General features: G+C 36.8%; 1 protein-coding gene across 5 annotated transcripts in view; it reads left to right on the plus strand.

The window, feature by feature from the left end:
- NDFIP2 (Nedd4 family interacting protein 2) overlaps window positions 1-26,790 on the plus strand; it is a 79,063-nt gene that overhangs the window by 32,710 nt on the left and 19,563 nt on the right. For all 5 annotated transcript variants that reach the window (XM_054447329.2, XM_063651042.1, XM_054447331.2 and 2 more), the window contains 2 exons: window positions 11,354-11,519; window positions 23,876-24,009. In XM_054447329.2, coding sequence (XP_054303304.1) covers window positions 11,354-11,519; window positions 23,876-24,009 — 300 coding nt within the window. The remainder of the gene's footprint in view (window positions 1-11,353; window positions 11,520-23,875; window positions 24,010-26,790) is intronic.

The raw sequence follows: 26,790 nt of genomic DNA on the forward strand, positions 1-26,790 counted from the left end.
CAGTAACAGGCTTCAGAGAGAATAGATTATAAATGCTTCTTATCAGACCTACAGAGTCTGTTCTGTCAGCCTTATGGTCTGTTTTGATTTTAATGGTAATGAGGCATGTCCGCTCCCTCTTCTCATCATGGCCTGAATTAGTTTTACAAGTTAACTTTGGAAGGCCCTTGGCCAAGGGGAGGAGTTGTATTAGCGTTCTCTAGAGGAACAGAACTAATAGGATGTATATTATCGATATATATATATATAGAGAGAGAGAGAGAGAGAGAGAGAAGTTTATTAACTCACACGATCACAAGGTCCCACAGTAGGCCTTGCATCTGCAAGCTGAGTAGCAAGGAGAGCTGTTCTGAGTCCCAAAACTGAAGAAGTTGGAGTCTGATGTTTGAGGGCAGGAAGCATCCAGCACAGGAAAAAGATGTAAGCAGGGCGGCTAGGCCTGTCTCGTCTTTTCACATTTTTCTTCCTGCTTTATCTTCTAGCTGTGCTGGCAGTTGATTAGATGGTGCCCACTCAGATTAAGGGTGAGTCTGCCTCTCCCAGCCCACTGACTCAAATGTTAATCTCCTTTGGCAACACCATCACACCCAGAATCAATACTTTGCATCCTTCAATCAAGTTGACACTCAGTATTAACTATCACAGGAGTCCATTCAGATGGTTGGGGGGTTTAGAATTTTATTTTTGGTTAATACTAACCTGCATAAAAAGTTGTCCCTTTTGTGACCTATTTTTGTTTTTTTTTATATGTTTTTTAAGAGTTTCATATGTTTTTTTTTGACAGGCAGAAGTCCTGTATATGAACATTTGCTATTATTGCTGTGTTGTAAGTCACTGATGCTTTTTCCATCGCTGTGTTAAAAGTATTAGGCAGTTAATCCCTAATCCACTGATCTTAGACTACTCTTTGATTCTGTGATGGGAGAAGGTGAGCCCATGGTGATTTTTTTTTTGTTTTTTTTTTTTTTGACCCTTTTTACTATAGGCTGTGTAGGAGCCAAGGGAAAACTGCTTCCCCATTGCCTTCCGAAAGTTCTCTGAAAAATCAGCTGACTAAAGGCAGATTAATAGGAAAAATGGAGTAAAAATTTATGAAGATGCACACAGGGGAGAACCACAGAGTGATTACTGCCAACCCCACAATGGATTCAGAAGCTTATATACCATCTTGAGGTTATAGAAAGAATGGGGCTTGGATTGTGGCAAAATAGGTTATAGTGGCAAAACAAGTAATGGGATGGAGAGAACAGGAGGACTTGGCTATCAAAGATGGTCTTATTGGCCGGGTGCGGTGGCTCACGCTTGTAAGCTTGCAATCCCAGCACTTTCGGAGTCTGAGGCAGGCGAATCACCTGAGGTCAGGAGTTCAAGACCAGCCTGGCCAACACAGTGAAACCCTGTCTCTACTAAAAATACAAAAACTACCCAGGTGTGGTGGCACACACCCGCAATCTCAGCTACTTGGGAGGCTGAGGCAGGAGAATAGCTTTAACCTGGGAGGCAGAGGTTGCAGTGAGCTGAGATCTTGCCACTTCACTCAAGCCTGGGTGACAGAGCGAGACTCTGTCTCAAAAAAAAAAAAAAAAAAAAAAGGTGGCCTTGTTATGTAGATGAAACCTCATGGGTTGCAGCCCTCAGACAATAGATGGTGAATGTTTGTTTTAGACTTTAAAGGTGTCAGACTCTCAGTTAAACTTTCCTGGATTGGACAACGGAAGGCCCTCAGAGAAAGCCTGGCTGCATCAATGTAGATTTTCTCTATAAATGGAAATCTCCCACAAAAGATAGCTTTTCAGGGCTACTTCTGTTTGCAGGCCCTCTGAATAGCAGTCTCAAATTATGTCAAAGGCATATAATTTGGGGTACAATATTTTAATTTCCTTGGCTATCGTAAGCATGGCCATCACGAAAGTGTAGTTATTATAAAGACTTGGGTGATGTGGGGCTGGAATTTACATTCTTCTTTGGGATGTATATTCAGTGACCTGTAGTTTTCGGAAACCATTGTTTAATTTAGTAAACTTTTAGGGTCAGATATTTACTTACTAAATTATGGTGACTGCCTCGTAACAGTTGAATGATGAAATATTTCAGGTTTATATATGTAAAGCACTGTGGGAATCATAGAAATCTGTGAGGTGTGTGATACTGAATCTTGAGGTGTTCAGTGCATATTGCATCCATTATTTGACAAGCTCCCATTTCCATGAGGGAGAAACTCTAGGAGGCCTAGAGGACAGTGTATTTAATATGAAGCCAATTCTGTGCCCTAAACCCTGCTACCTGATTTAGGGGATACCAAGATGAACAAAGCATATTTCCTAAATATCAAAAGCTTATGATCTGATTGGGAAGGCAGACATATTCCCAAATCTAATTAGAGATTGCCAGGTGTCCCTAAGACCCCAGGGGCTCAGAAAGCAGCACAGACTTGCGAGTGAATGTTTCCTGGAAGGAGATGGTTGCAGTTAGAATTTACTAGTTCTTGTTTTCTGTTCTCCCTAGTTTTGCTTTTAAAACCTCTTAATGTTCTGATTCTGATTGCTGAATATTTTGATATTTTTCTATGCTTTAATGTGTGAGACTTCAGTCTTTTATTATTGTGCATATATTCTTTGCACAATTTTACTTTTAAAACTTTACCAGCCACCCCATTTTTGACTAATTTTTGTTACATGCAAATCAGAAACTTTCTGGAGAATCTGTCAAAATGTCCTTACTTAATTTGATTATGGAAACAAAACCTTTGATTACCAGTTACCATTATCATTATATTGTCAATGCCTTTGTTGGATAGAATACTACTACGTTAGCTTGTGAAAACCAAAGCATTGGAATATTTTGAAGACTTAAAAATTTAAATAGTTTTATAAATTCAAACACTATCATTTAAAATGTCTTCTGCTTTTAAAAAAATGCATCGAAGCAGCTTTGTTATCAAGCACATGGGCTTGCCGTTGCTGCCTATGGATGCACAGAGACCAATAGTATGTGGCACTGGCTTTTGAGAAAAAAAAAGGCTTTATTGCAAAACTGGTAAGTGAGAATACAGGAACAGATTCAAATCTGTCTCCCCAGTTTAGGTTCTAAGGCAACTCTTAAGGGATCAGAGGGCCAGGAAAAGGATTTAGGAATGTTGGTTTGGCAGGGTCTGATTGGAGAACTGCAAATTTTACCATTTGTGGAAAGGTATATTGATGCGGATTGTAGCCGCAGATCTTCTGGGCCAATGAACCCCTTTTTCTGGTCACATCCCAGTCTTCTTGGTTCTGAGGGGAGGATTCTTTGGTTGTGGGGATTGTTAGAAGTCAAGCTTTTTCTATTGCACATGCCCAGGCTACATGTCTTGCAGTCTCTGAATCTGTTACACCTAAAAGGTACTTGACATTTTGTTATTGACAGAGTAGGCCCAGTTTGGGCTGGTACTGTGATTGTAGCTTCTCCATTTGGGTTTCTAAATTATGGTCTCCAAGCCACTTAAGGAGGAAAATCTTAAAAACTAGGATCACTCTGTGTTGTCATTTTATTAAAACATAATTTGATGGAAGCCGTATTTGTCTTGGAAATTAGTCAGCTTGGTTAATTTACATGAATATTAAAATGTGCCATGGTCTTTACTATAATTGGATCATTTTAGGTTACCTTATCACCTACCTTTGACCCAGGTATCCTGCCCAGGAGGAGAGCCATGCTGGCTGGGAACCAGTTGCCATGCCAAAGGAGTATCCTGATTAATGTAGTTGGGGTTAGCCTTGGAGTTGGGTGGGTTAATTCCCACAGAAATTACTGTGGACTTACAATGAAAGAGTTATGGAAAGGATTTTAGGGAGACAGTCACATATCTACTCTGTTTAACACACAGCATAGTCACCAGCAAATATTCAAAAACTTCCATGCCGTAATGAAATCAAGATATTGTACTATGGAGAGACACAAACTCAAGTTAGTTACCAGACTTCAAAAAATGTCATCTTTTAAAAGTAAACTTAAAATATATCTATAACACATATTGTGATATAAAACTACAAAAAGTGAGCTGAACATCATCCCATGATGAAACATATAGATATTAATGACATACATTGTGGGATTTTCATGATAAATTGATGGGAGCTAGATTGTTGGATTTTCAGAAGACTTTGAGAGGGTGAGTGGGGCCCAGCAGGGAGCAGCATCCTGGAAGATAGACAACCTTAGAGGAAAGAAAGTGTGAGAAGGTGTCAACCCAGCACACTCATGTTTTTCTCTCTTTTATGTTGGTTTTTTTCTCTTCTTTTTTTTTTTTTTTCCATTAAGGATTAGGAGATCAGCAAGCTATTAATATGTTCAGTTCACATTGACCTATTGATAAAATGTCATAACTATAGGACAGATTTGTAAATACTTTTTTTCTTGGCTAAGATCTGAGTAAGGTAAATAGAATTTTGAAGAGAGTATGTATTTGTTGATATTTTGTAAGATTTCAAGAAGCATATCTCTTTTAATTAAAGGAGTGTACACACAACTAATGAATGTGCCATATAGAGCATGTTGTATTCCAGGAGGGAATCTTGGTATTTAGTATATTTATGTTGCAGTTTTAACACATGAAAAGGAATTTGACCAGAGTTGTGATTCTTTTTTAAATAGAAATTTATATAAGATCTTTATCCCACCCGTTTGGCTTCTTTGCTTTGAGAAGTTAATGTTCTCCAGCCCTCTCTCCTTTAATGTATTAGGTTGGTGCAAAAGTAATTGTGGTTTTGCCATTAAAAGTAATGGCAACATATTAAGAAAAGTAGTACTAGCTGTTAGAGATGTCAGAATACTTGTGTTAGCAAGGTTCTTCTCTCTCAGGGCTTTCCATCTTATGTCATTATGACTGGTGACCTATATTATATTTTCTTTAAATTTTAACCAAAGCTGAAGCAGAGTACTTTGGGGGACTTACTTTTATTTAATATTTTCACAGTGTTCAACAAGACAGACATAACCTCCACTTTGGAGAGCTGTTACTTTAGCTGGGAAAAAGATTGTAAATGAGTGATTACATAAATAAAATTGCTATTGTGATAAGTGCTCTGAAGAACAGGGTTAAAGTTAAGATTATATCAAAGAGTTCTAATCTACATTTGGGAGACAAGAAAGGCTTTCCTCAGAACTTGATTTTAAACTGAAATCTGAACAATACGTAGAGTTAACTAAGCAGTGAGGGTTAGGAGGAAAATAGTTGAACATATATGAATACAGATTCCTTTTTTGTATGTGATTATGCTTAGTGTTATTTAAAGCAAAGGATTAATGAGTGGATATACAGTCCTGGAGCTCAGAAAAACAGTCTAGTCTGACAATATAAGTTTTGTTTTCTATTCTTTCATCACTTCTTGCCTGCTTAATTATTTCCCCCTTACATTTTTTTAAAAAGATACTCTTTCTGATTTGCATTCTTCAAAGTTGCTTGGTTACAATTCCAGATTATATCATTTTCAATAGCAGTTGAGCATCTGGATTGGAGCTCATGGTGCTCTTTGTGTAGACCATAAAATACAGTCGTGTGGGGCTGAACAGTGGGGATATGCTCTGAGAATGCAATAGGTGATTTCATCATTGGGTGAACATCGTAGACTAATTTCACAAACCTAGATGGTATAGCCTACTACATACCTTGGTTGTACGGTATAGCCTATTGCTCCTAGGCTATAAACTTGTATAGCATGTTACTGTACTGAATACTGTTATAACACAATGGTGAGTATTTGTATATATAAACATAGAACAAGTACAGTAAAAGTATGATATAATCTTATGAGACCACTGTCTTATATGTGTCCCATTGTTGAACTAAACATCATTATGTGGCACACAACTGTACATATATGTTCTGTCATACTAACAAGAAATGTTTTTACTAGCAGAAGATATACCTGTGTTATATTATAAAATTTAAAACCACATCACTTTGTTTTCAAAACAAGAAGCTGAAAATTAGGCGTGATTTGCTAACTTGCAGTTTTTTCATTAATATTTATTTTCAGCTTATAGATTTGTTTCCTAATGGTTCATATTTTTGCTTTGTCATATGCTAACTCCCACTAGCGGGGAAGTGTTTAGAGACAGCAGAGGTTTAGTGGGAAAGACATTTGGAAAATAACCCTAAGTTTAAGAAAATTCTAATTTGCCAAATTGAGTGTTTATATGAGAACGACTGCCGTAAGTCAGTTTTATTGGTAGAAAATCTAGCTCAGTATGCTGAGCAGCACTATTAAATGGGTACCTTTCTTCTGAGCTGTTGGTTTAGAACACTTAGGCTGTCTGCAGAGATCTCTTATCACCTGCTGTTAATTCCTAGGAGCACAGATGAGGTAGCTCACCTTCTTCTTGGGTAACTTCAATGAGTAGCTTGACTTTGCTATTTGATTTTATTGTAATTCTAATCTTTTTTTTTTTTTTCCCTAAACCAGATGTTAAAAAGGTGACACAGAATGATATACTCTAAGGTTTTTTTTTTTGGGGGGGGGAGCAAGGGTCATAGTATCTTAGAGTTAGAAGGAGCCTTTGTCATCTGTTCTAATATTCCACTGAGGACAAGAGGTTCATGACATATAGATTGACTATTTAATTTTACAAAATTGGAACATGATGAATTGGGTGGGACCCTGGAACAACAAGTATAAAGTGGAAGTATTTTGGGAAAAACAAGTGTATGCTCACTCTAGTTATACCACAGCCTTGCCAGATCATCATCCAAACTCTGCATGAAAGTATTTGTTGCCTCACTAAAAATCTAGTGCCATGGGTAGCTCCAATAGTAAAAAAGTTTTTGTTTTGTTTTGTTTTGTTTTTTGGAGACAGAGTCTCACTTTGTCACCCAGGCTGGCTGGGGTGCAGTAGTGCGATCACTGCTCGCTGCAGCCTCCACCTTCCGGGCTCAGGTTATCCTCCTGCCTCAGCCTCCCAAGTAGCTAGGTCTGCTTATTATTTGTAGAGACAGGGTCTCCTGGTGTTGCCTAGGCTGGTCTTGAATTCCTGGGCTCCGGTGATCCTCCCATCTTGGCCTCCCAAAGGGATTACAAGGTGTGAGCCACCACACTCAGCCAAGTTTTTTATTGAGCTAAAATTTATCTCATTGCAACGACTCTTATTCCTGGATCTGCCCTCTGATGCTAAATATACTAATAATATGATAGTATACATGTTCATTGGTTTTTTAGATCACTTTTTTTTTACGACTTTAAAAATGATTTTTTAAAAATTACCGTTCTCTTCCTGTAGGTCTAACCTACATCCAAATTAAAACAGAAAAGAAATGAGAAGAGGTCACATTGCTAGCTGACCCACCAGACTCTAACGTAGTGCACTGCTTGCCAAGCAACACTTGATAGCACATCTACACATTCTTATCTCAGTTCTTTTAGAGAACATTCAGTGAGGTCTCTAGCTTCTCAAAAGCAAAGCATCCAGTTATTACATTAATGTTTTATCACCTTAAGATAGAATGAAAGGTTATTATATAGGATACATGCCAATAAAAGTAAAAGAAACAATCTTTATACACTGGAAGGCTGTACTTCCAGCTAGAGTTAATCATAATGCTTACATTTTTCTTGTTATTAAAAATGCTCAGTTTATATCTATAAAGACTAGCTACAAATGCTTTTAAGACAGCTCTGTTGTCATTTTTCTTTTCTTTAGACAAAAAACAATTTCGGTTCATTCACTATACAACTTTTCACCACCCTGGTTGATATATTAAAGACAGTATAGTTTTCATGTGCTATATTGCCCACATTTTTTCAGGAGGCTCATAAGTAGGAAGAGCAGGAATGATAGCTTTTGAGGTGATGTATAAATAGGGCACAGAGCTTAGGCATCACTGTATACAAGTAGGTCCCCTCCTCTCCTGCCTCCCCTCTCCTCCCTTTTTTGCTGTGTAGGTAATTGTTAATGAATGTCAAATAGAACCATTGAAGAACATGATTAAGAGAAATTATTCTCAGGTGGAATTGTCTAATTTGATAAATATGATTTTATTTTAACCCTCGTGATGGATTTGTTTAAAAGGCAGTCAAAGTTGGTTAATTCACAGAGGCAATTTTATTGCTGGCAAAGATATCAAAATTACAGAATTTTATTTAAAGTAAATTGAAAGTTATATATGCTACAGTAGGTAGAGGTCATTGACTGAGTTAGTGGGTTTTACTGTTGATGCATGGTAATATTCACGTTATAATTTTGTCAAAACTGTAGGTGTTAGCTAGGGCAGTTGAAATAAATTAGGGCATGTTTTATAGGCTCCAAAGCTTTATTTTGGAACCTATATATAAAAGTGTTTGTAGTTATTCCTTTCATTTTAGTTATTTGAGTAAATTTTGACAGTTTTTGAAAGTAAGTTGGTCATTCTGGGGAGCACATTTATGTATTCAATGTAGTAAAGAGTGTTTTTTTTTGAGAAACTGGAAGAGTGCTGTTTTGCATATAAGATTTTTCGTTTGTAAAGCTCGCTGTATCTGCATTTGCAGTTTTAATAAGAGATGTGGAAAAGTGGTTTTCCCTTTTTGGCACCTTCACAATTAATTGTTTAGGTGATATTAACAAGTAGATATCTGTATTACACTTTTATTTGGCTTACCTTGCTGATCTAACATCTTCGGTCTTAAAATATTATCAGTTAAAGATAATTAAGTGAGGAATTCTCCTGGGTACCATGTAGTAGGAAGACATGGGAGACGGATGGTTATACCAGGTGCAACATGTCACTAGTCAAGAGGGTAGTCATTTAGTGCCTACTTGGAAAAATGCTACAAGAAATATAAACTTCATAAGGCTCATAATCATAAAATTCACTTATGATTATTTGGTCTTAGAATTCAATTTATGTGAATTGATCTAATTATGTAAATCTTGATGTTATGATGTTTGTGCAAAGAGTGGTCTTAGTAACTTCATAAATGATTTTAGGCATGGTTATGACAGTTTTGTTAAGTTATAATACATTTACTATCTCACAAAAATGTTTTGCTAGTGTAATCATTTACCAAGACGTGGAAAAAGCAATGTGTAGTAAATTGACCTCTTGTTTTACTTTGCATTTACTTATTTATTTCAGAGATGAGTGACTACTGATTGGATTGTTAGAGAGTACCACATAATTTCTCTTTGAGGTGATGAAATAAACTAAATAAAAGGGAAGAAGTGGGAGAATAGTATTTGTTAAATCCTTCAGTGTGTTGGTTGTTATATTAGATGCTTTCCAAATATTATTTTACAAATCTATGAGGATTTTGGCTGCATTCAGAGCTAATAGGTGAACACTAAGACATGGAGAAGATTTTATCAGAGGTCCTAAAAGGTAGAGCAAAAATTTACATGCTGATCTTTCTTTTTTTTTCTTTCTTTCTTTTTAAGGCAATGTCTTACCCTGTCATCCAGGCTGGAGTGCAGTAGCATGATCACGGCTCACTGCAGCCTCATCCTCCTAGGCCCAAGTGATTCTGCCACCTCAGCCTCCTTAGTAACTGGGACTACAGTCACATGCCAGACCTGACCATTTTTTGTATTTTTTGGTAGAGATTGGGTTTCACCATATTGCCCAGGCTGGTCTTGAACACCTGAGCTCAAGCAATCTGCTTGCCTCAGCCTCCCAAAGTGCTGGGATTACAGGTGCCAGCCACTGTGCCCAGTCCAACATGCTGTTCTTTCTAAATTCCAAAATTCATGTTCATTTTGCTACATCACATTCAAATTGGTATGTATACTAGCTCTGTGACAAAAATTTATTTGGGGGATTATTTTTAACATTGAATTTCTTAGAGTAACAGGAATAAATTAAAATTTGAAAATTAAATAATATGGAAAACTAGTAGTTTCTTTTGAAATAGAGATTCCAGTTTTAAAAGTATCTTAAAAATTTTTAATAAGACTTTTTGCCAAATGTATTTAAGGATCAAAGTACTTCTTGATGAATCACTTTTTATCGTATTGATGCCTTTGACTCATCTTAGTTTGTCTGCATGTAGTTATTACCAATTCGTGAGGAATGGCCGTTTCAAAGGTTACCATAAATGAAGTAAAAGATCTTCAGTCACACTGCTTGGCTTTAATTCCTTACTCTACCCTTTCTTACTGTTGTGACGTTTGGCAAGTTACTTTAGCTTCTGTACTTCCTGTTTGTTTGTTGTTTTCCTTTTATTGGTGATAATAAGTCTCTGTCTCCTAGGATCTCCTAGGTTGTTGTGGAGATTGAGTTAAGTAATTCAAGATCTCAACATGTTATTAGCATTTATTAACTCTCAATGAATTTGTTGAGATGAAGAACATTTGCTAGAATTTTATATACACATCAACTCATTTTGCTTTAGTAATTTTTTTGTTGGTTGGTTTGTTTTTGAGACGGAGTCTCGCTCTGTCACCCAGGCTGGAGTGCATTGGTGCAATTTTGGCTCATTGCAACCTCCGCCTCCCGGGTTCAAGCAATTCTCCTGCCTCAGCCACCCGAGTAGCTGGGATTACAGATGTGCGACACCACACTCAGCTAATTTTTGTATTTTTAGTAGAGACAGGGCTTCACCATGTTGGCCAGGCTGGTCTCAAACTCCTGGCCTCAAGTGATCCACCCACCTTGGCCTCCCAATGTGCTAGTATTACAGGTGTGAGCCACTGCGCCCAGCCTTGCTTTAGTAATTTTTTTTGTACTTGGGAAAACCTACTTAGCGTACTCCACGTTTTTAGAATGTTTATCTGTTTTATTCCATTTCATTAATTCAGCTTTCATTTCCAATTATTCTAGATTCACACATTTTTTCAGGAGGCTCATAAGTAGGAAGAGATGGTAGTAGAGATGGTATCGTGGCTATGTTATTAGGATTTTTGCTTTTCTTTGTAGTATGTAATAACTCTACTGTTACAACTGCATACTTCCTCTTCCCTGTAGCACCAAACCTTCTTCTTCTACAGTCTCCGATTTCAATAAATGGCTTCAATAGGCCAGAAACCTTGGAGTCTTCTTTAGGTACCTGATTTTGAAATTACAGTAGGCCCCCTTATCCAAGGGATGTGGTAGACCTTTGATATCTACTTTAGAATCATATGAATTTGTGTCTGTTTTGAATCATGATATTTTCTTTATAAATTCTTAATTTGACTTTCCTTTTATTGTAAAGAAACTGAAAATTCTGAACTTCTTAATAACTAAGTCTTTACAAATTGTTTTTCAAAAACTTTGAAATGCTAGTGTGATTTTGTATACTATCTAAAAATGCCATTTTCTTTGCGTTTGGCCAAATAGTGATCCTGTGTCTGAAATGATAAAATCAACTTAAAATTTAAAAAATAATTAGCATTACCTTAATGTTTTCTTTTTCTTTTGTTCTCTTAGCTTCTTAATGAAGAGGATAACTCAGAATCATCGGCTATAGAGCAGCCATCTACTTCAAACCCGGCACCACAGATTGTGCAGGCTGCGTCTTCAGCACCAGCACTTGAAACTGACTCTTCCCCTCCACCATACAGTAGTATTACTGTGGAAGTACCTACAACTTCAGGTATGAAACATCTAGTAATGTTTTTATTAGTTCTTTTTTTTTTGACATTTTGGTTTTGTGTAATTATCAAGTCTGTTAATGGGCTTATAAACATATATACACAGATATTTATATATGTATATATATACTGTGTGCACATATAAATATACAAATGTGCACACACATATATGTGTGTATGTATATATGTGTACATACCTATATAGCCATAAAACAAGATGATGGTGAGTGTGAATGAGAATGTGGTATGTGTGACTGTAGGTGAAGGTTGTACGTAGTGATATCCCATACATATGATAATTATTGAATACAAGGCAGTAATTCCTGTTTGCTACTGTTCATCTTATTCAGGTCACTCTAAAGAACTAATCTATTTTTCTGGCTACAATTTTTATTTCCTAAGCAATGATAAATTATTCAGTTTGATCACTTTTGTATACCTGTGTGATTTAGTATACTATCTGATGATTGTTTTAATTTTGTATGTGATTATAACTTCTTTAGTCTAATAATTTCTAAATAATTCTAAATAACTTCTCTAAATATTTTATATACTCATTATGAAACATTTTCATTTTAAAAATCAGTTACTGAAAAATATTTTAACAGAAAAAATTTTTCACTAGAACTTTTCATCTTATTCTGTAGTTGACATCATCTACTGCTCTCAAATTAATGCCAGCTTTCTCTGGTTACCATTTTTGCATTTGGAATGTGTAAACTCAATATTTTTTCTACCAAATTCATTTACTTTTTTTGTGTAGTTACTGAAAATCATTTTTTCATGGTGTCCTCACTAATGAAGCTAATACATGCTTACTCCTTTTATTTGGTTTTGGTTTTGTTTTTTTTTTTGAGACGGAGTCTCACTCTGTCACCCAGGCTGGAGTGCAATGGCCCAATCTCGGTTCACTGCAAGCTCTGCCTCCCAGGTTCACGCCATTCTCCTGCCTCAGCCTCCTGAGTAGCTGGGATTACAGGCGCCCACCACCACGCCTGGCTAATTTTGTTTTTGTATTCTTAGTAGAGACGGGGTTTCACCATGTTAGCCAGGATGCTCTCGATCTCCTGACCTCCTGATCCACCTGCCTCGGCCTCCCAAAGTGCAGGGATTACAGACGTGAGCCACCGTGCCCGGCCTACTCCTTTTATTTGTCTAAAATGTTTATTTGATGATTATGCTTGCTCATTGCCCAGTTTTATGCACAGTTTTTATGTTGATAACAATTTTGTCTTTAGCTATAAGATTTAACAGCTGGTTTGATGCCTGTTAAAATTTATTATATGCTAAATAGTAATTCTTCAATATTTTACAAGTTTTCACAATATAATAATAAGACTTTGCTACCTTAGATTAAAAAAATTAATTTGATTGTAATTTTGAAGAAAGAAAATGAGTTGTTTTCCCACTGATGTTTGTCTGAGTAATGAAAGATACTATGAATAATTTTAAGAGTGAAATTGTGATCCCTTTGTTGTGACTACCATTGCTATTGCTGTGTAACAAACTACCCAAAATGTAATAGAGTAAAATATCAATCATTTATTACTGTTAATTCTTACTGTTCTGGGAGTGGATTGGGCTGAACTATGCTGTTCTCTCCTGGAGTCCTATGTGACTGTTGTCTGATGGTGGCTGGGGTTGGAATTATCTCAAAAGCTTCTTTTTTCACAAGTTTGGTGGTTTATACTGGCTTCAGCTAGGACCACAGCTGGGGCTACTGGCCAAGACAGTTATATGTGGCTTCTTATTGTGGCTTACACTTCCTCAGTAGATGGTGGCTGGGTTCCAAGAACAAGCATTCTGAGAGAAAGTCAGATGGAAGCTCTATCACCTGTTATGATACTGTCTCAAATGTCACATGGTATCACTTTTGCCATATTTGGTTGTTAGAAATGAGTCACTAAGTTTAGTCCTTATTCAAGAGGAGAGGAATTCATCTCTACTTCTTGATGAGAGGAGTTTTAAAGAACTTGAAGACTAACTTTTAAAAGTCTCACAGCTGCATACTTACTCTTCCCTGTAGCACCAAACCTTCTCCTTCTACAGTCTCTCATATTTCAATAAATGGCTTCAGTAGGCCAGAAACCTTGGAGTCTTCTTTTGGTACCTGATTTTAAAATTACAGCAAGCCCTCTTATCCAAGGGAGATGTGTTCTCAGAACCCCAGTGGATGCCTAGAACTACAGCTAGCACTGAACCCTATAAATACTGTGTTTTTTTCTATACATAGTGTTTTTTGTTTGTTTTTGTTTTTGTTTTTTTAAGATGGAGTTTCATTCTTGTTGCCCAGGCTGGAGTGCAATGGCGTGATCTTGGCTCACTGCAACCTTCACCTCCCGGGTTCAAGCGATTCTCCTGCTTCAGCCTCCCAAGTAGCTGGGATTACAGGCATGTGCCACCATACCTGGCTACTTTTGTATTTTTATGTTGGTCAGGCTGGTCTCGAACTGCTGACCTCGGGTGATCCGCCTGCCTCGGCCTCCCAAAGTGCCGGGATTACAGGCATGAGCCACTGCGCCCAGCCTATACTGTGTTTTTTTAATATATACATACTTATGATAAAGTTTAGTGTATAAATTAGGCACAGTAAGAGATTAACAACAACTAATAATAAACTAGTTGTTTATTATTATAGCATATTGCCATAACTGGCAATATGCTATAATAAAAGTTATGTGAATGTAGTCCCTCTTTCTCTTGGAATACCCACTCTACTTCATGTGATGATATGAGATGATAAAATGCTTATATGATGAGATGAAGTGAGGTGAATGACATAGGCATTGTGATGTAGTATTAAGGCTACTATTGACCTTCTGATGATATGTCAGAAGGGGGATTGTCTACTTCAGGTGATCCTGGACTGCAAAACCATCGCAATGTCGATGAGTGTGGATCCTTGATAGTTGGAGTTTATTTTGCTGAAACCTTTTGGAAGTACATTGTAACTGGAAGTTGTTGTCTCTTTTTTATTAACTCATTGAAGTATTGCTGCAGAGGTTGTAGTGCTTCAGTGTTCATATGGGTGACTTTGATACTGTGCCCCATTAAGGATCATATTCTATAATTTTGACATTTAATGTCTGCGCCATTTGAAACACTTCAGCAGATTTTGGTAATGGCCACGTTACTGATTCTGCTTCATTTTCTTCTTCATCTTCCTCTTCCTCTGTAGATGACTCTAACTCTTCCATATCCTCATTATTAACACTTCTTGATGGCCATCAGTATGCCCTTCTACTTCTTCACGCATATTGGCAAATCCTTCTCCACCAACTTGTCTTGCTGTGTGATTTTCCTAACTTCTTTGCTGATCCCCAAGAAGCCTTTAAAATCATTCATAACTTTACTCCAAACATTCTTCAGGGAGACATCTACAGTTTCTGGTTTTAATTCGTCAGTTGCAGCTTTGATGAATGTTACTGCATCAGCAATAGTGATTTCCAGCACTGTATTATGTCATGTTAGGGTCTGCATCAATTGCTGATCAAATGTGATTAAGTACTAGGCAAGTATATGTGGCCTTGACTGACAAGATGATGCACTGGTCAAGGGACTGAAGCAATGAGGTTATATTTGGAGGTCAAAATAAAACCTTGACATTTTCATTTTCATAGCAAACAGATTCAGGATGGTCAGCTGCATTGTCTATTATTAATAGGACTTTAAATTTCAACTTGTTTTCTTCCAAGTAGTTTTTCACTTCAGGGATGAAGCATTGGTGGAACCATTCCATAAACAAGATGGCTGTCACCCATACTTTCTAATTATGTTGCCAGAATTTGGGCAGATAATTTTTCATTTTTTCTTTGAGGGCACGTGGATTCTTCACTTTGTACACTATGCCTGGCTCTGTCATATGCCCTGCACTGTCACCACACGGTACCTGAGTTAATCTGTCCTTCCATGTTTTATGCCTTGATGCCTCCTTTGTACTTTGATAAATGTCAGTTCTATCAGGCATCTTCTCCCAGAAGAGCCCAGTTTCATCACAATTGAAAGCTTATTTGGATGGTATCCTTTCTCCTTAATCAGCTTCTTCAACTCTGCCAGAAATGCGACAGCAGCTTCTTCATTAGCAGACACAAACTCTCCAGTAATTTTATATTTTTTAGTCCAAACCTAATCCTCAATCTGTGTGACCTTTCTTTATTTGCAGTAAATGGCTCAGTGTCTCTGGTTTCAGGAGATTCCTTGCTGAAATCTTCGTATAGGCTCAGTGCCTTCTGGTGCAACACATTGCCATCAGTCGGAACATGTTTCTGCTTTTGTCCTTCACCTATAAATTTACTTCCTCTTCCATCTTAACTAAGCACTTATCACACACTGTGGCCAAAACTTTTGCAGTTTGAGATGTGACAGCAAAACTAGCACAAATTTCTTTTTCCTTCACAATTTCACAGATAGAAGATTCGTTTTTACTGTAGATCTTAGCAACCTCAGCCTACGTTTTTTTTCTTTATTAAGGCAAGAACTTTCACTTTTTCACTTACAGGTAGCCCTTCATGGCTCTCTTTGGCATATCTGAATTGCCAGCATCTCTACTCTTGTGTTTTGGAGCCATTATTAAGTAAAATAGAGTTATTTGAATACAAGTACTGCAATACTTCAGTCGTAGATTTGATAACCTAGAGTTGCTAAATGACTGATGGGTGGGTAGTGTTGACAGCGTGTATACACTGGACAAAGGGATGATTCACATCCTGGCCAGGACACAGTGGGTTGGTGTGAGATTTTATCATGATATTCAGAACAATGCACAATTTAAAACTTATGAGTTGTTTATTTCTACAGTTTTTTATTGAATATGTCTGGATTGCAGTTGACCTTGGGGTCACTGAAACTGTGGAAAGCAAAACCATGCATAAGGCAGAACTACTGTGTATGGTTTTTCTCTTTTAATTTTTGATGAAATGAAATATGCTATTATATGTCTTTAAGCTAGGCCATCTCCATGTTCTGAAATACACAGTTTTCATGTCGTGTTCTAATCTCTTCTGGATTTAGATTTGTGAATATTTTGAAGTTTTTGCAATATTAGTGAGATCTATAACTTTATGCTCTTAGCAGATGGAGAGAAGAGGTGGAGCTGCTAAAACTTCAGACAGAAGATGCTGTAGTATGACTAGGGTGCTGGTGGTGAAGAGTATGTGGATTCAAGCAATATGTGGGAAGTAAAAATAATGCCTTGGTGACAGATTGGATAAGGATGAGGGAGAAGGGGTTAAGAATGATGCCCATGTATTACTGAAAAGGAACAGGTTTGGGATGAAGATCAAAATGTTATTTTTTGGCCATGTTGAATTTTAGGTGCCTTTGAGAACTAAAGAGGATATATCAAATAGGCAGTCAAGTGATAACAAATAGACCCACATCAAATAAGCCTGAAATTCAGAGGAGAGGTTTGGGCTAGAAATAAATGTTGTAAATCAACTGCGTATAGTTGGTAGTTGAATTCTTAATCCATGAATGAAATAGCAAGGAAGAGAGTAGAGAGGAGGAAGAAGTTGTCTATGCTGAGGAACTACAACATTTAACAGTGAGTAGGGGAAGATGAGCAGGTCAACAAAAGAGAAGCTGGAGAGGTATGAGAAACACTAGGATAGAGTCATCCAAGGAGAATGAAGTTAGATAAAGGGTAACACAAGAACCTTGAAGACTAGCAACACAACTAAAGAAGAACTATTAGGCAGGTAGGAGAGGACTCTGAAAAGAATATTCTAGAAGCCAAGAGAGGAGAGAATTTTAAAAAGAAGTGGCTGGTCAAGAATTTAAAAAGATTATACCTAGCACTTACTATGTGCTTACTGCATACCTGCCCTTTCTCCCAAGTTCTTAGGTATATAGCTCATCTGATTTTCCAGCCATCCTGAGTAAATCACATCTGTAAAAATGAGGCTCATTTTACAGAGGAGAAAACAATCATGGAGAATTAAATAACTTGCCTGTGTTCACATAGCTTCTCAGTGGTAAAGACAGAATTCGAACTCAGATGTATCTAATTCTGAAGTCCACAGTCATGTTTTATAATTGCAGTGTCCTGTGATTTTGGCTATTTGAAGGTCACTGGTGCCTTTTGCCATAATGGTTTCTTTGGAGTGTTACAAATAGAAACCTAGCATATAATGGGTTAAAAAGAGCACAGAGAGGAAGCGAAGACAGCAAGTGACTTTAATAACTAACAAATGGAAGCATCACACATGCTCAAAATGGGGAATCATTAAATACATTTTCAAATGATAGTATGTTTAAATATTGCATAAACATTAAAATTAGGTTTTTTGAAGACCGTTTACTGATATCACACACTTTGAAATAGCAAATTTAAAAAGTAGAATATAAAATGACATATATGATGTGATCCCCATTATTTAAGAAATAGATGAACATTTCCACCTAAAGGAAATTCCAAAATATGTTAAAAATAATCACTTAGTCTGGATGGTATAGTAATTGGGTTGTTTTCACTTTCTTTAAAGATGTATGGTCATATGCTGCATAACAACATTTTGGCCAGCGACGACTGCATGTGTATACAATGGTGCTGAAAAGTTTCTGTCACCTAGTGACATGGTAGCTGTCGTAAGGTTGCACTACTCAGTGTTTGTGGCAGTGTTGGTGTAAACATATCCAATACTTTGTCAGTTGTGTACAAGTCTAACACATACAATTATGTACAGTATATAATACTTGATAATGGTAATGGTATATAATACTTGATATTACTGCTTTGTATATTTATTAATCTTAATTATTATTTTAGAGTGTATTCCTTCTACTTATAAAAAACAAATTAACTGTAAAACAGCCTCAGGCAGATCTTTTCAGGAGGTATTCCAGAAGGCGTTTGTTATCATAGGAGATGACAGCTCCATGTGTGTTATTGCCCTTGACGACCTTCCAGTGGGACAAATGTGGAGGTGGAAGACAATAATATTGACGATCCTGACCATTTGTAGGCCTAAGCTAATGTGCGTGTTTGTGTTGCAGTTTTTAATAAAAAAGCTAGCCATGCACAGTGGCACATGCCTATAATCCCAGTACTTTGGGAGGCTGAGGTGGGAGAATCACAGCCTAGGAGTTTGAGACCAGCCTGGGCAACTTGGTGAAACCCCCGTCAACAAAAAATACAAAAATTAGCTGGGTGTGGCAGTGCACACCCGTAGTCCCAGCTACTTGGGAGTCTGAGGTGAGAGAATTGATTGAGACTGGGAAGTTGAGGCTGAAGTGAGCCATGTGCCACTACACTCCAGCCTGGGTGACTGAGTGAGACCTTGTCTCAAAAAAAAAGTTTAAAAAATTTAAAAAATAGAAAAAAGATTGTGGAATAAGGATGTAAAAAAGAAAATATTTTTGTACACTGTACAATGGGTTTGTGTTTTAAGCTGTGTTCTTATAAAAGAGTCACTAAGTTAAATTTAAAAGTATATAAAGTAAAAATACAGAAAGCTGAGATTCATTATTGAAGGAAGAAAAATATTTTAAAATAAATCTAGGGCAGCCTAGGTGTATAGTGTTTATAAAGTCTACGGTAGTGTACAGTAATATCCTAGGCCTTCACGTTCACTCGTCACTCACTCACTGACTCACCCAGAGCAACTTCCAGTCTTCTAAGCTCTGTTCATTGTAGGTGCCCTATCCAGGTAGGCCACTTTATGATATTTTAGAACATATTTTTACTGTACTTTTTCTATGTTTAGATGTATTTATATAACAGATACTTAACATTGTGTTGCAGTTGCCTAGAGTATTCAGTACAGTAACATGCTGTACAGGTTTGTAGTCTGTGAGCAATAGGCTATATACCATATAGCCTAGTTGTGTAGTAGGCTCTACACTCTAGGTTTATATAAGTACACTCTATGATGTTCCACAAAGACTAAATTGCTTAACACATGTCTCAGAACATATCCGTGTTAGTAAGTGATGCATGACTGTATTTTAAACATGAGCTCTGCTAGATTTTGCAGAGATTATATTCTCCATTAGGTCACTTTTTGGCTAGTTTTTATAGATCTGAGTAACATAAATAATAATACGTGACATTTGTGTAATGCTTCACAGTTTACAGAGTCCTCTTGAATACTCTTCTATTTTATCCCATAATAGCAAGTAATAGCCTTGCTGTGTCAGTTTTATGGATGAGAAAGTGGAGCTTCATAGTGCTTAAGTGATTAGCTTGAGGTCACACAACTTCTAAGAGGAGGATTTGGAGCTGGAGCTCGCCAGACTTTAAATCCTCCTGGTTGAGAACCACTCTTTTAAAAGGGTAGATAAAGATAAGTAAAATTTAAAAGTGAAAATTAAAGCTGTAGCAATTGAGTTTTCCTACCCAACTTTCATCTATTAGTGGTAGGGATTTTTTTTTTTCTATCTTGAGTATTAAAACCTTTCAAAAATTTACATTCTTGTGATTATAAAAGGTCACATCTCCTTGGATAATGTTTGCCATTGTTCCAGTTTCTAAAATTTACAGTTTTAATGTTACTGCCTTAAAATTTGTAAACATTGTTGTTACTTAGATTTTGCTTCTACTCTTTCAGAACTAAAGAAATCTGTTTACTTGACCACTTATGTTTTTGCATCCTGATAATAAATCTTTTCTAAGAATTTGACTCTTGTCTCTTGTGTTTGGTAACATTCAGTATTATACTGCTAGTACCAATTCCATGTGATTAGATTAAAAATGACTTGACTTCAGGTCCTTAGCTCTTATTGATAGCACTAAAAATTGTTTTAAGACCTATATGCATGAAAATACAGTAGAAGTATTGCTAGAGTAAAATGTATTTTTAGGTTGGAAATGCAAGAAATTCTGTTAGAGAAAATTGTAAACAAATGTAAAAAAATAAAAGCATACTTCAGAAATATTGCTGGGTCATTTTCAGACTACTGAAGTAAAGCGAATATCTCAGTGAAGAGAGTCATATGAATTTTTTGGTTTCCCAGTGCATACAAAAGTTATGTTTACACTATACTCTTAAGGGTGCAGTAGCATTGTGTTTAAAAAATGTAAATATCTTCATTTAAAACTTTGCTGCTAAAAGATGCTAATGATCATCAGAGCTTCAGTGAGTCTTAATCTTTTTCCTGGTGGAAGATCTTGCCTCAGTGTTGATGGCTACTGACTGATCAGGGTGGTGGTTGCTGAATGTTGGGGTGGCTATGGCAATTTCTTTTCTTTTTTTTAGAGACAGGATTCAGTGGCGCTTTCGTAGCTCACTGTAGTCTTGGACTCCTGGGCTCAAGCAATACTCCTGCCTCAGCCTCCTGAGTAGCTAGTACTACAGGGACAGCTATTTAAAAAAAAAAATTAATGTTTTTAAAGATGGAGTCTCCCCATGTTGCCCAGGCAGGTCTCAAACTCCTGGCTTCAAGTGATCCTTTTGCCTCAGCTTCCCGAATAGCTGGGATTACAGGTGCCAGCTGCTGTGCCCAGCTCCAACTGTGGCAATTTGTTAAAATAAGACAGCAATGAAGTTTGCTACACCAATTGACTCTTTGTTTTACAAAAGAATTGTCTGTAGCATGCAGTGCTGTTTATGGCATTTTACCCACACTAGGACTTCTTCCAAAACTGGAGTCAATTCTCAATCCCTGCCACTGCTTTGTCAGTTAAACTTATGTAATCTAAGTCCTTTTTTGTCATTTCAACGATTTTCACATCTTCACCAGGAGTATCTCCCATCTCAAGAAATCACTTTCTTTGCTCATCCATAAGAAGCAACTGTTCATTCATTTAAGTTTTACCATGAGATTGCAGCAATTCAGTCACATTTTCAGGCCTCACTTCTGATTGTACTTCTCTTGCTGTTTCTCCCACGTCTGCAATTACTTTCTCCACTGAAGTCTTGAACCCCTTGGTCATCTATGAGGGTTGGAATCAACTTCCAGCTCCTGTTAATGTTCATATTTTGACCTTCTCCCATGATCATGAATGTTTTTAATGGCATCTAGAATAGTGAATCCTTTCCAGAAGCTTTTCAGTTTACTTTGTCCAGATCCATCAGAGAAATCACTATCTGTGGCAGCAATCGTCTTATGAAATATAGCTCTAAAATCATAAGACTTGAAAGTCAGAATGACCCCTTGATCCATGGGCTGCAGAATGGATGTTGTGTTAGTAGGCATGAAAACAACATTAATCTTCTTGTACATCTCCTTCAGAGGTCTTGAGTGACCAGGTGCATTGTCAGTGAGCAGTAATATTTTGAAAGACATCTTTTTTTCCTGAGCTTTCAACAGTGGACTTAAAACATTCAGAAAAACCATGCTGTAAACAGGTGTGCTGTCATCAGGCTTTGTTGTTGTTCCATTTATGGAGCACAGAGTAGACTGAGCATAATTCTTAAGGGCTCTATGATCTTCAGAATGGTAAATGAGCATTGGCTTCAACTTAAAGTTCCCAGCTGAATTAAATCCTTACGAGAGTCAGCCTGTCCTTTGAAGCTTTGAAACCGGGAATTGACTCCTCTGTAGCTGTGAAAGTCCTAGAAGGCATCTTCCAGTAGAAAGCTGTCATCTACATTGCAAATCTGTTGTTTAGCATAGCCGCCGTCATCAATGATCTTAGCTAGATGTTCTGCATAATTTGCTGCGGCTTCTACTTCAGCACTTGCTGCTTCATGTTGCAGTTTTATGAAGATGGCTTTTTTGATTTAGCCTTATAAACCAACCTCTGCCAGCTGCCAACTTTTCTTCTTTACCTTCCTCACTTCACTCAGTCTTCATAGAATTGAAGAGAGTCAGCACCTTGCTCTGAACCAGGCTTTGGCATATAGGAATGTTGTGGCTGGTTTGATCTTCTAACTGGAACTAGAATTTACTCCATATCAGCAATAAAGTAGTTTCCCTTTCTTATTACTCATGTGTTCACTGTAGTAGCACTTTTAATTGCCTTCAGGAACTTTTCCTTTGCATTCATAACTTGGCTGTTTGGAGCAAGAGGTCTGGCTTTCAGTGTATCTTTGCTTTTGCCATGCCGTCCTTGCTAGGTTTAATTGTTTCTAGCTTTTGAATTAGAGTGAGAGACGTGTGACAAAACACATACAGTGTTTATCAATTAGGTTTCCTGTGTTCTATGGGCACAGTTTGTGGTGCCCCAAAACAATTACAATAGTGACATCAAAGATCACTGATCACAGATCACCATAAAAGATATAATAGCAGCACTGGAAACGTTTGAAATATTGCTAGAAGTACTAAAATAGGACAGAGACACAGAGTGAGCACATGCTTTTGGAAAAATGGTGCTGATACACTTGTTCGATGTGGAATTGCCGCCTCAAACCTTCAGTTTGTAAGAAACACAGTATTTGCAAAATGCACTAAAACAAAGTGTATAAAACCAGGTATGCTTATATAAAACTACTGTAGTTATAATGGAGGAAAATACAAAAGTGATGTCAAACAGTGTGGTGTATGCTACTTTTAGAACCTAAAAGTAGCTTTTTTGTGTGTGTGTCAGTGACTCTAGCATAAGTCTAATGAGTTGATTGACCTGTAGCATTTTACTTTATTACTTATGTTGTAATAAGTGATGGGTTTTATTTTTAAAATAAGCAGTCTGTATTTTCTATTGTAATGTATTTCTGGAGATTATATTTCAAAAATTGGGGCGAGAAATACTTATAAAAGAAAATCTAAGGAACTAGCTGGATAAAGGAAAAATGGGAAGAGAAAGGGACAAGAGTGAAAAAGTAAAACTTCAATCTTTTAGCAGAGGGAAATACTGAATTTGCTTAAGAGATTAGAGCAGTTGCTGAAATCAAGATGTGTAAAAAAATTACCCCTTGTATGTTATTGGAGCAAAGTATTTGGGGTCAGCAGCTTCCTGTGTCTGCCACTTAATGTTTAATATTGTGCAAGTAACAACTTTCCTGAACCTCAGAGATGCTAAGATCAATGTATATAGAAGTGGTATATGAAATGGTTAGTACTATGTAGAGGTTTGTTATTATTATTACTTTTTCTTTTTGCTTTTTTGGCTGTGAGATAGTGGGCAAGTAAACTAAGTTCTTTGTGCATACTAATAAGCACATAGAGGATACTCATATGTTATGAGATTCTTACTTCTCTTGTCTGGCACTCTTTTTCAGAATTTCATTCTAGAGGTTCTTGTTTAGTGTATTAGCCTTTAAACGGTATTTATCCATTCTTTCTCTTTATAATAAATTTGGACTAAAATAAGATATATGATTGTAATAGTAATTTATATATTTTATAGCTTATAACATAGGATTATAATAGCAATAGTAGTCCTGTATTAGTGGCCAATTGTAAATTATTAAGTCATGGCTATGGCTACAAAATTAAATAGATTTTATTGGTTATTCTTTTTGAATTCTTTCTTCAGATACAGAAGTTTATGGTGAGTTTTATCCTGTGCCACCTCCCTATAGCGTTGCTACCTCTCTTCCTACATACGATGAAGCTGAGAAGGCTAAAGCTGCTGCAATGGCAGCTGCAGCAGCAGAAACATCTCAAAGAGTAAGAAAATTTCATCGTTTCTTTTGATAAAATTATTTTCGTTAATTGATATGTACATTTAGTAATACTAAAAACAGTTCTTTATGTATAAGTGTGTATGTAGATTTTTTTAGAGCATTATGGGTTTGAACTGCACAGGTCTACTTGTATGCAGATTGTTTTAAATAAATATATTGGAAAAATATTTTGGAGATCTGCAGCAATTTGAAAAAACTTGGGACAAATTGCGTAGCCTAGAAATATCGAAAAAATTAAGAAAAGGCATGTCATGAATGTATAAAATACATGTAGATACTAGTTTATGTATTATCGACTGTTTATGTTATCAGTAAGGCTTCTAGTTAACAGTAGGCTGTGAGTCATTAAGTTTTGGGGAAATCAAAGTTATACTCAGATTTTCTACTGCATGCAGGTGGGTCGGTGTCCCTAACCCGTGTGTTGTTGAAGGGTTACTGTATTTGTTCTACTGTTGCTTATGTGTGTGGTCACTTTTGTTGAAATTGGCATTCTCCTAGTTAAATTCACCTTCTCTATCCCTTGACTTCCTCTTTTCTATTGCTCTTCCCCACTTACCACTTCCTAAATTTTGATATCAGGCCCCTCATATGTTAGCCTTTATCTCCCATCCTAACTCACTCACTCTGGTTACCACCACTTGGAAAGTTCTTCTCTTTGCCTGGACCTCAGGTCCATTGACCTCTTTGCTGTCCATGTACTTGTTTCTCTTCTTACATAGTTTGAATTCCATGGCCTATCATTTTAATTGTGAATCATCTTTTTTTCTATTTATGTTTTCTATATTAGCATAGCCAGTTTAGTGACTGTGAAAGAACTCAAGGTAGCCAAAAACACAGAGAAATGTTACAAGGTCTTCAAATTATTTTTGTCAGCTGTTTTTTTTTAATAACATATTCTATTCTAGAATTTTGGAATGATGATCAAGCATTCTGTCTTCCTCATCTACATGTTTTAGTAATAGAGTTAGAATTAATGAGATACATGTATATTATTCTTTGCTCTGGTAAACGGAGTGGCTGTCTCAGTAATGGAGAGTCGGTGAGATACATACACATCTGCTATTCTGCAGCCAGGTAAGAGGCAGAAATTAGTTACATTTTAGTGTGGCTGCAAGGAGGGCTAGAATTTTTTGCCTTTTTTTTCTTGCTTCAGACTTGAGAGATGCCATTTCAGATCCCTGGATTCACCCCCATTTTGTTCGGGAAAAAGACGAAAAAATCAATTCACCTAGGAAAGCTAGAATTAGGTGAGGAGTCAAGGGAGAGAGATGTGCTTCCATGTATGGCATTCTCCTCTAGCTGCTATGAGGTCAGAGCCCAGTGAGCAGATCCTCTGAGAGAAGAGCATGTGCCCTGGATGTGTTTCTTTTATCAGCAAAAACCCTTTTTATGCCTGCTCCCACTACCCTCTTCCAGCACACAAAGGGTTAAACGTCAACATAAATAGCTTTGGACACAGTTATGAAGGTAGATAGACAGTAAACTCCAAATTTATTTTTTATGCCTTTTCCTTCACAGAGGAGGAAAGTAAGTCTCTTAACACAGTGGCATAATATAGCTGAGTCAATAAGAATTTTTGTTGCTTTGAGGGGAACATCATAGAGAAGGAGGATGGATCTAAATAGGGTATTTTTGTCTAAATCAGTTCTAGGTTACTTAGAACACATATATTTGTAAATGCACATGCACATCTCTCAGTGAAGTAGATTGATTCCTCTCTAGCTATGAAAGTTGCAATGACTCCTTTTCTCAGGGGGTGTTTGCCCAGAGACCTTGTCAATGGCAAGAGTCCTTAAAGAGTATTATGGACCTTAGATCATTTACTGCCCTAACTTCCATACAATAGGATAGAATTCTAAAGACAAGGTAGGAAGCATTAAGTCTTGCTAAGTGTGCTTTGAGGAAAGTTGATTTTACCCCTTTTGGAGAGAAAAGTCTGAAGTGTTACTGTTCCATTCCCTCATTGTCATCATTTCCAGCACCCTGTTTTAGAAAGTAAATGTAATCCTCAGCCAGAATTGGAACATGTCCATAAAGAAAAGCTCCCTGTTTTCACCTGCTTCTGATATCATTGTAAGCCCAGCTTGTGAGCATTGTGGAAAATTTCATAGACAGCAAAGTATTAATAGAATTGTGTACAAGAGACTAACTTAGGTCTTGTAAAAAATCTTAAAAATTTACCAGTGCTTCCTAACCCAGTGCTTCAGCACCCTCTTTGTGCAGAGTATGAATGTTTGCATATGAGTCTCCATTACCTGATTGAGATAAAAAATTGGTCAATGCTTAAAAATTGCTAGGAGAGTAGATTTTAAGTGTTCTTGCACAAAAAAAAAATATTTGAGGTACTGTACATGGTAATTAGCTCAATTTAGCCACTCCACAATGTATACACATTTTAAAACATCATGTAATACATCATAAATATATACAGTTTTTGTCAATTACAAACAAAATTTAAAAAAATTGAAAAAAAGTCTCATCGAATTAGCATTTGAGTACATTCAGTTGTAAATGAGTCTCAGCTGGGTGAGTTGAAAGCTTGTTTCCTAAATCGACTCTCATTGGGAGAATATAGATAGTCAAGAGACTTTAAAACTACTGTTTTTTACTGTTTCCTATTTCTGACGTGTAGAATTGCATGTATGTTATGGAATGGTTAAGTAGATTTCTGAAAATGACAACTCATTTTTAATGTTTCTATGAAAAATGCTAATTCCAAACCATTAATTTTATAAAATGTTTAGAATCTGGCTTGTTCTTCAGG

This window comes from Pongo pygmaeus, chromosome 14 (assembly GCF_028885625.2).
Source record: "Pongo pygmaeus isolate AG05252 chromosome 14, NHGRI_mPonPyg2-v2.0_pri, whole genome shotgun sequence".
Classification (NCBI taxonomy): domain Eukaryota; kingdom Metazoa; phylum Chordata; class Mammalia; order Primates; family Hominidae; genus Pongo; species Pongo pygmaeus.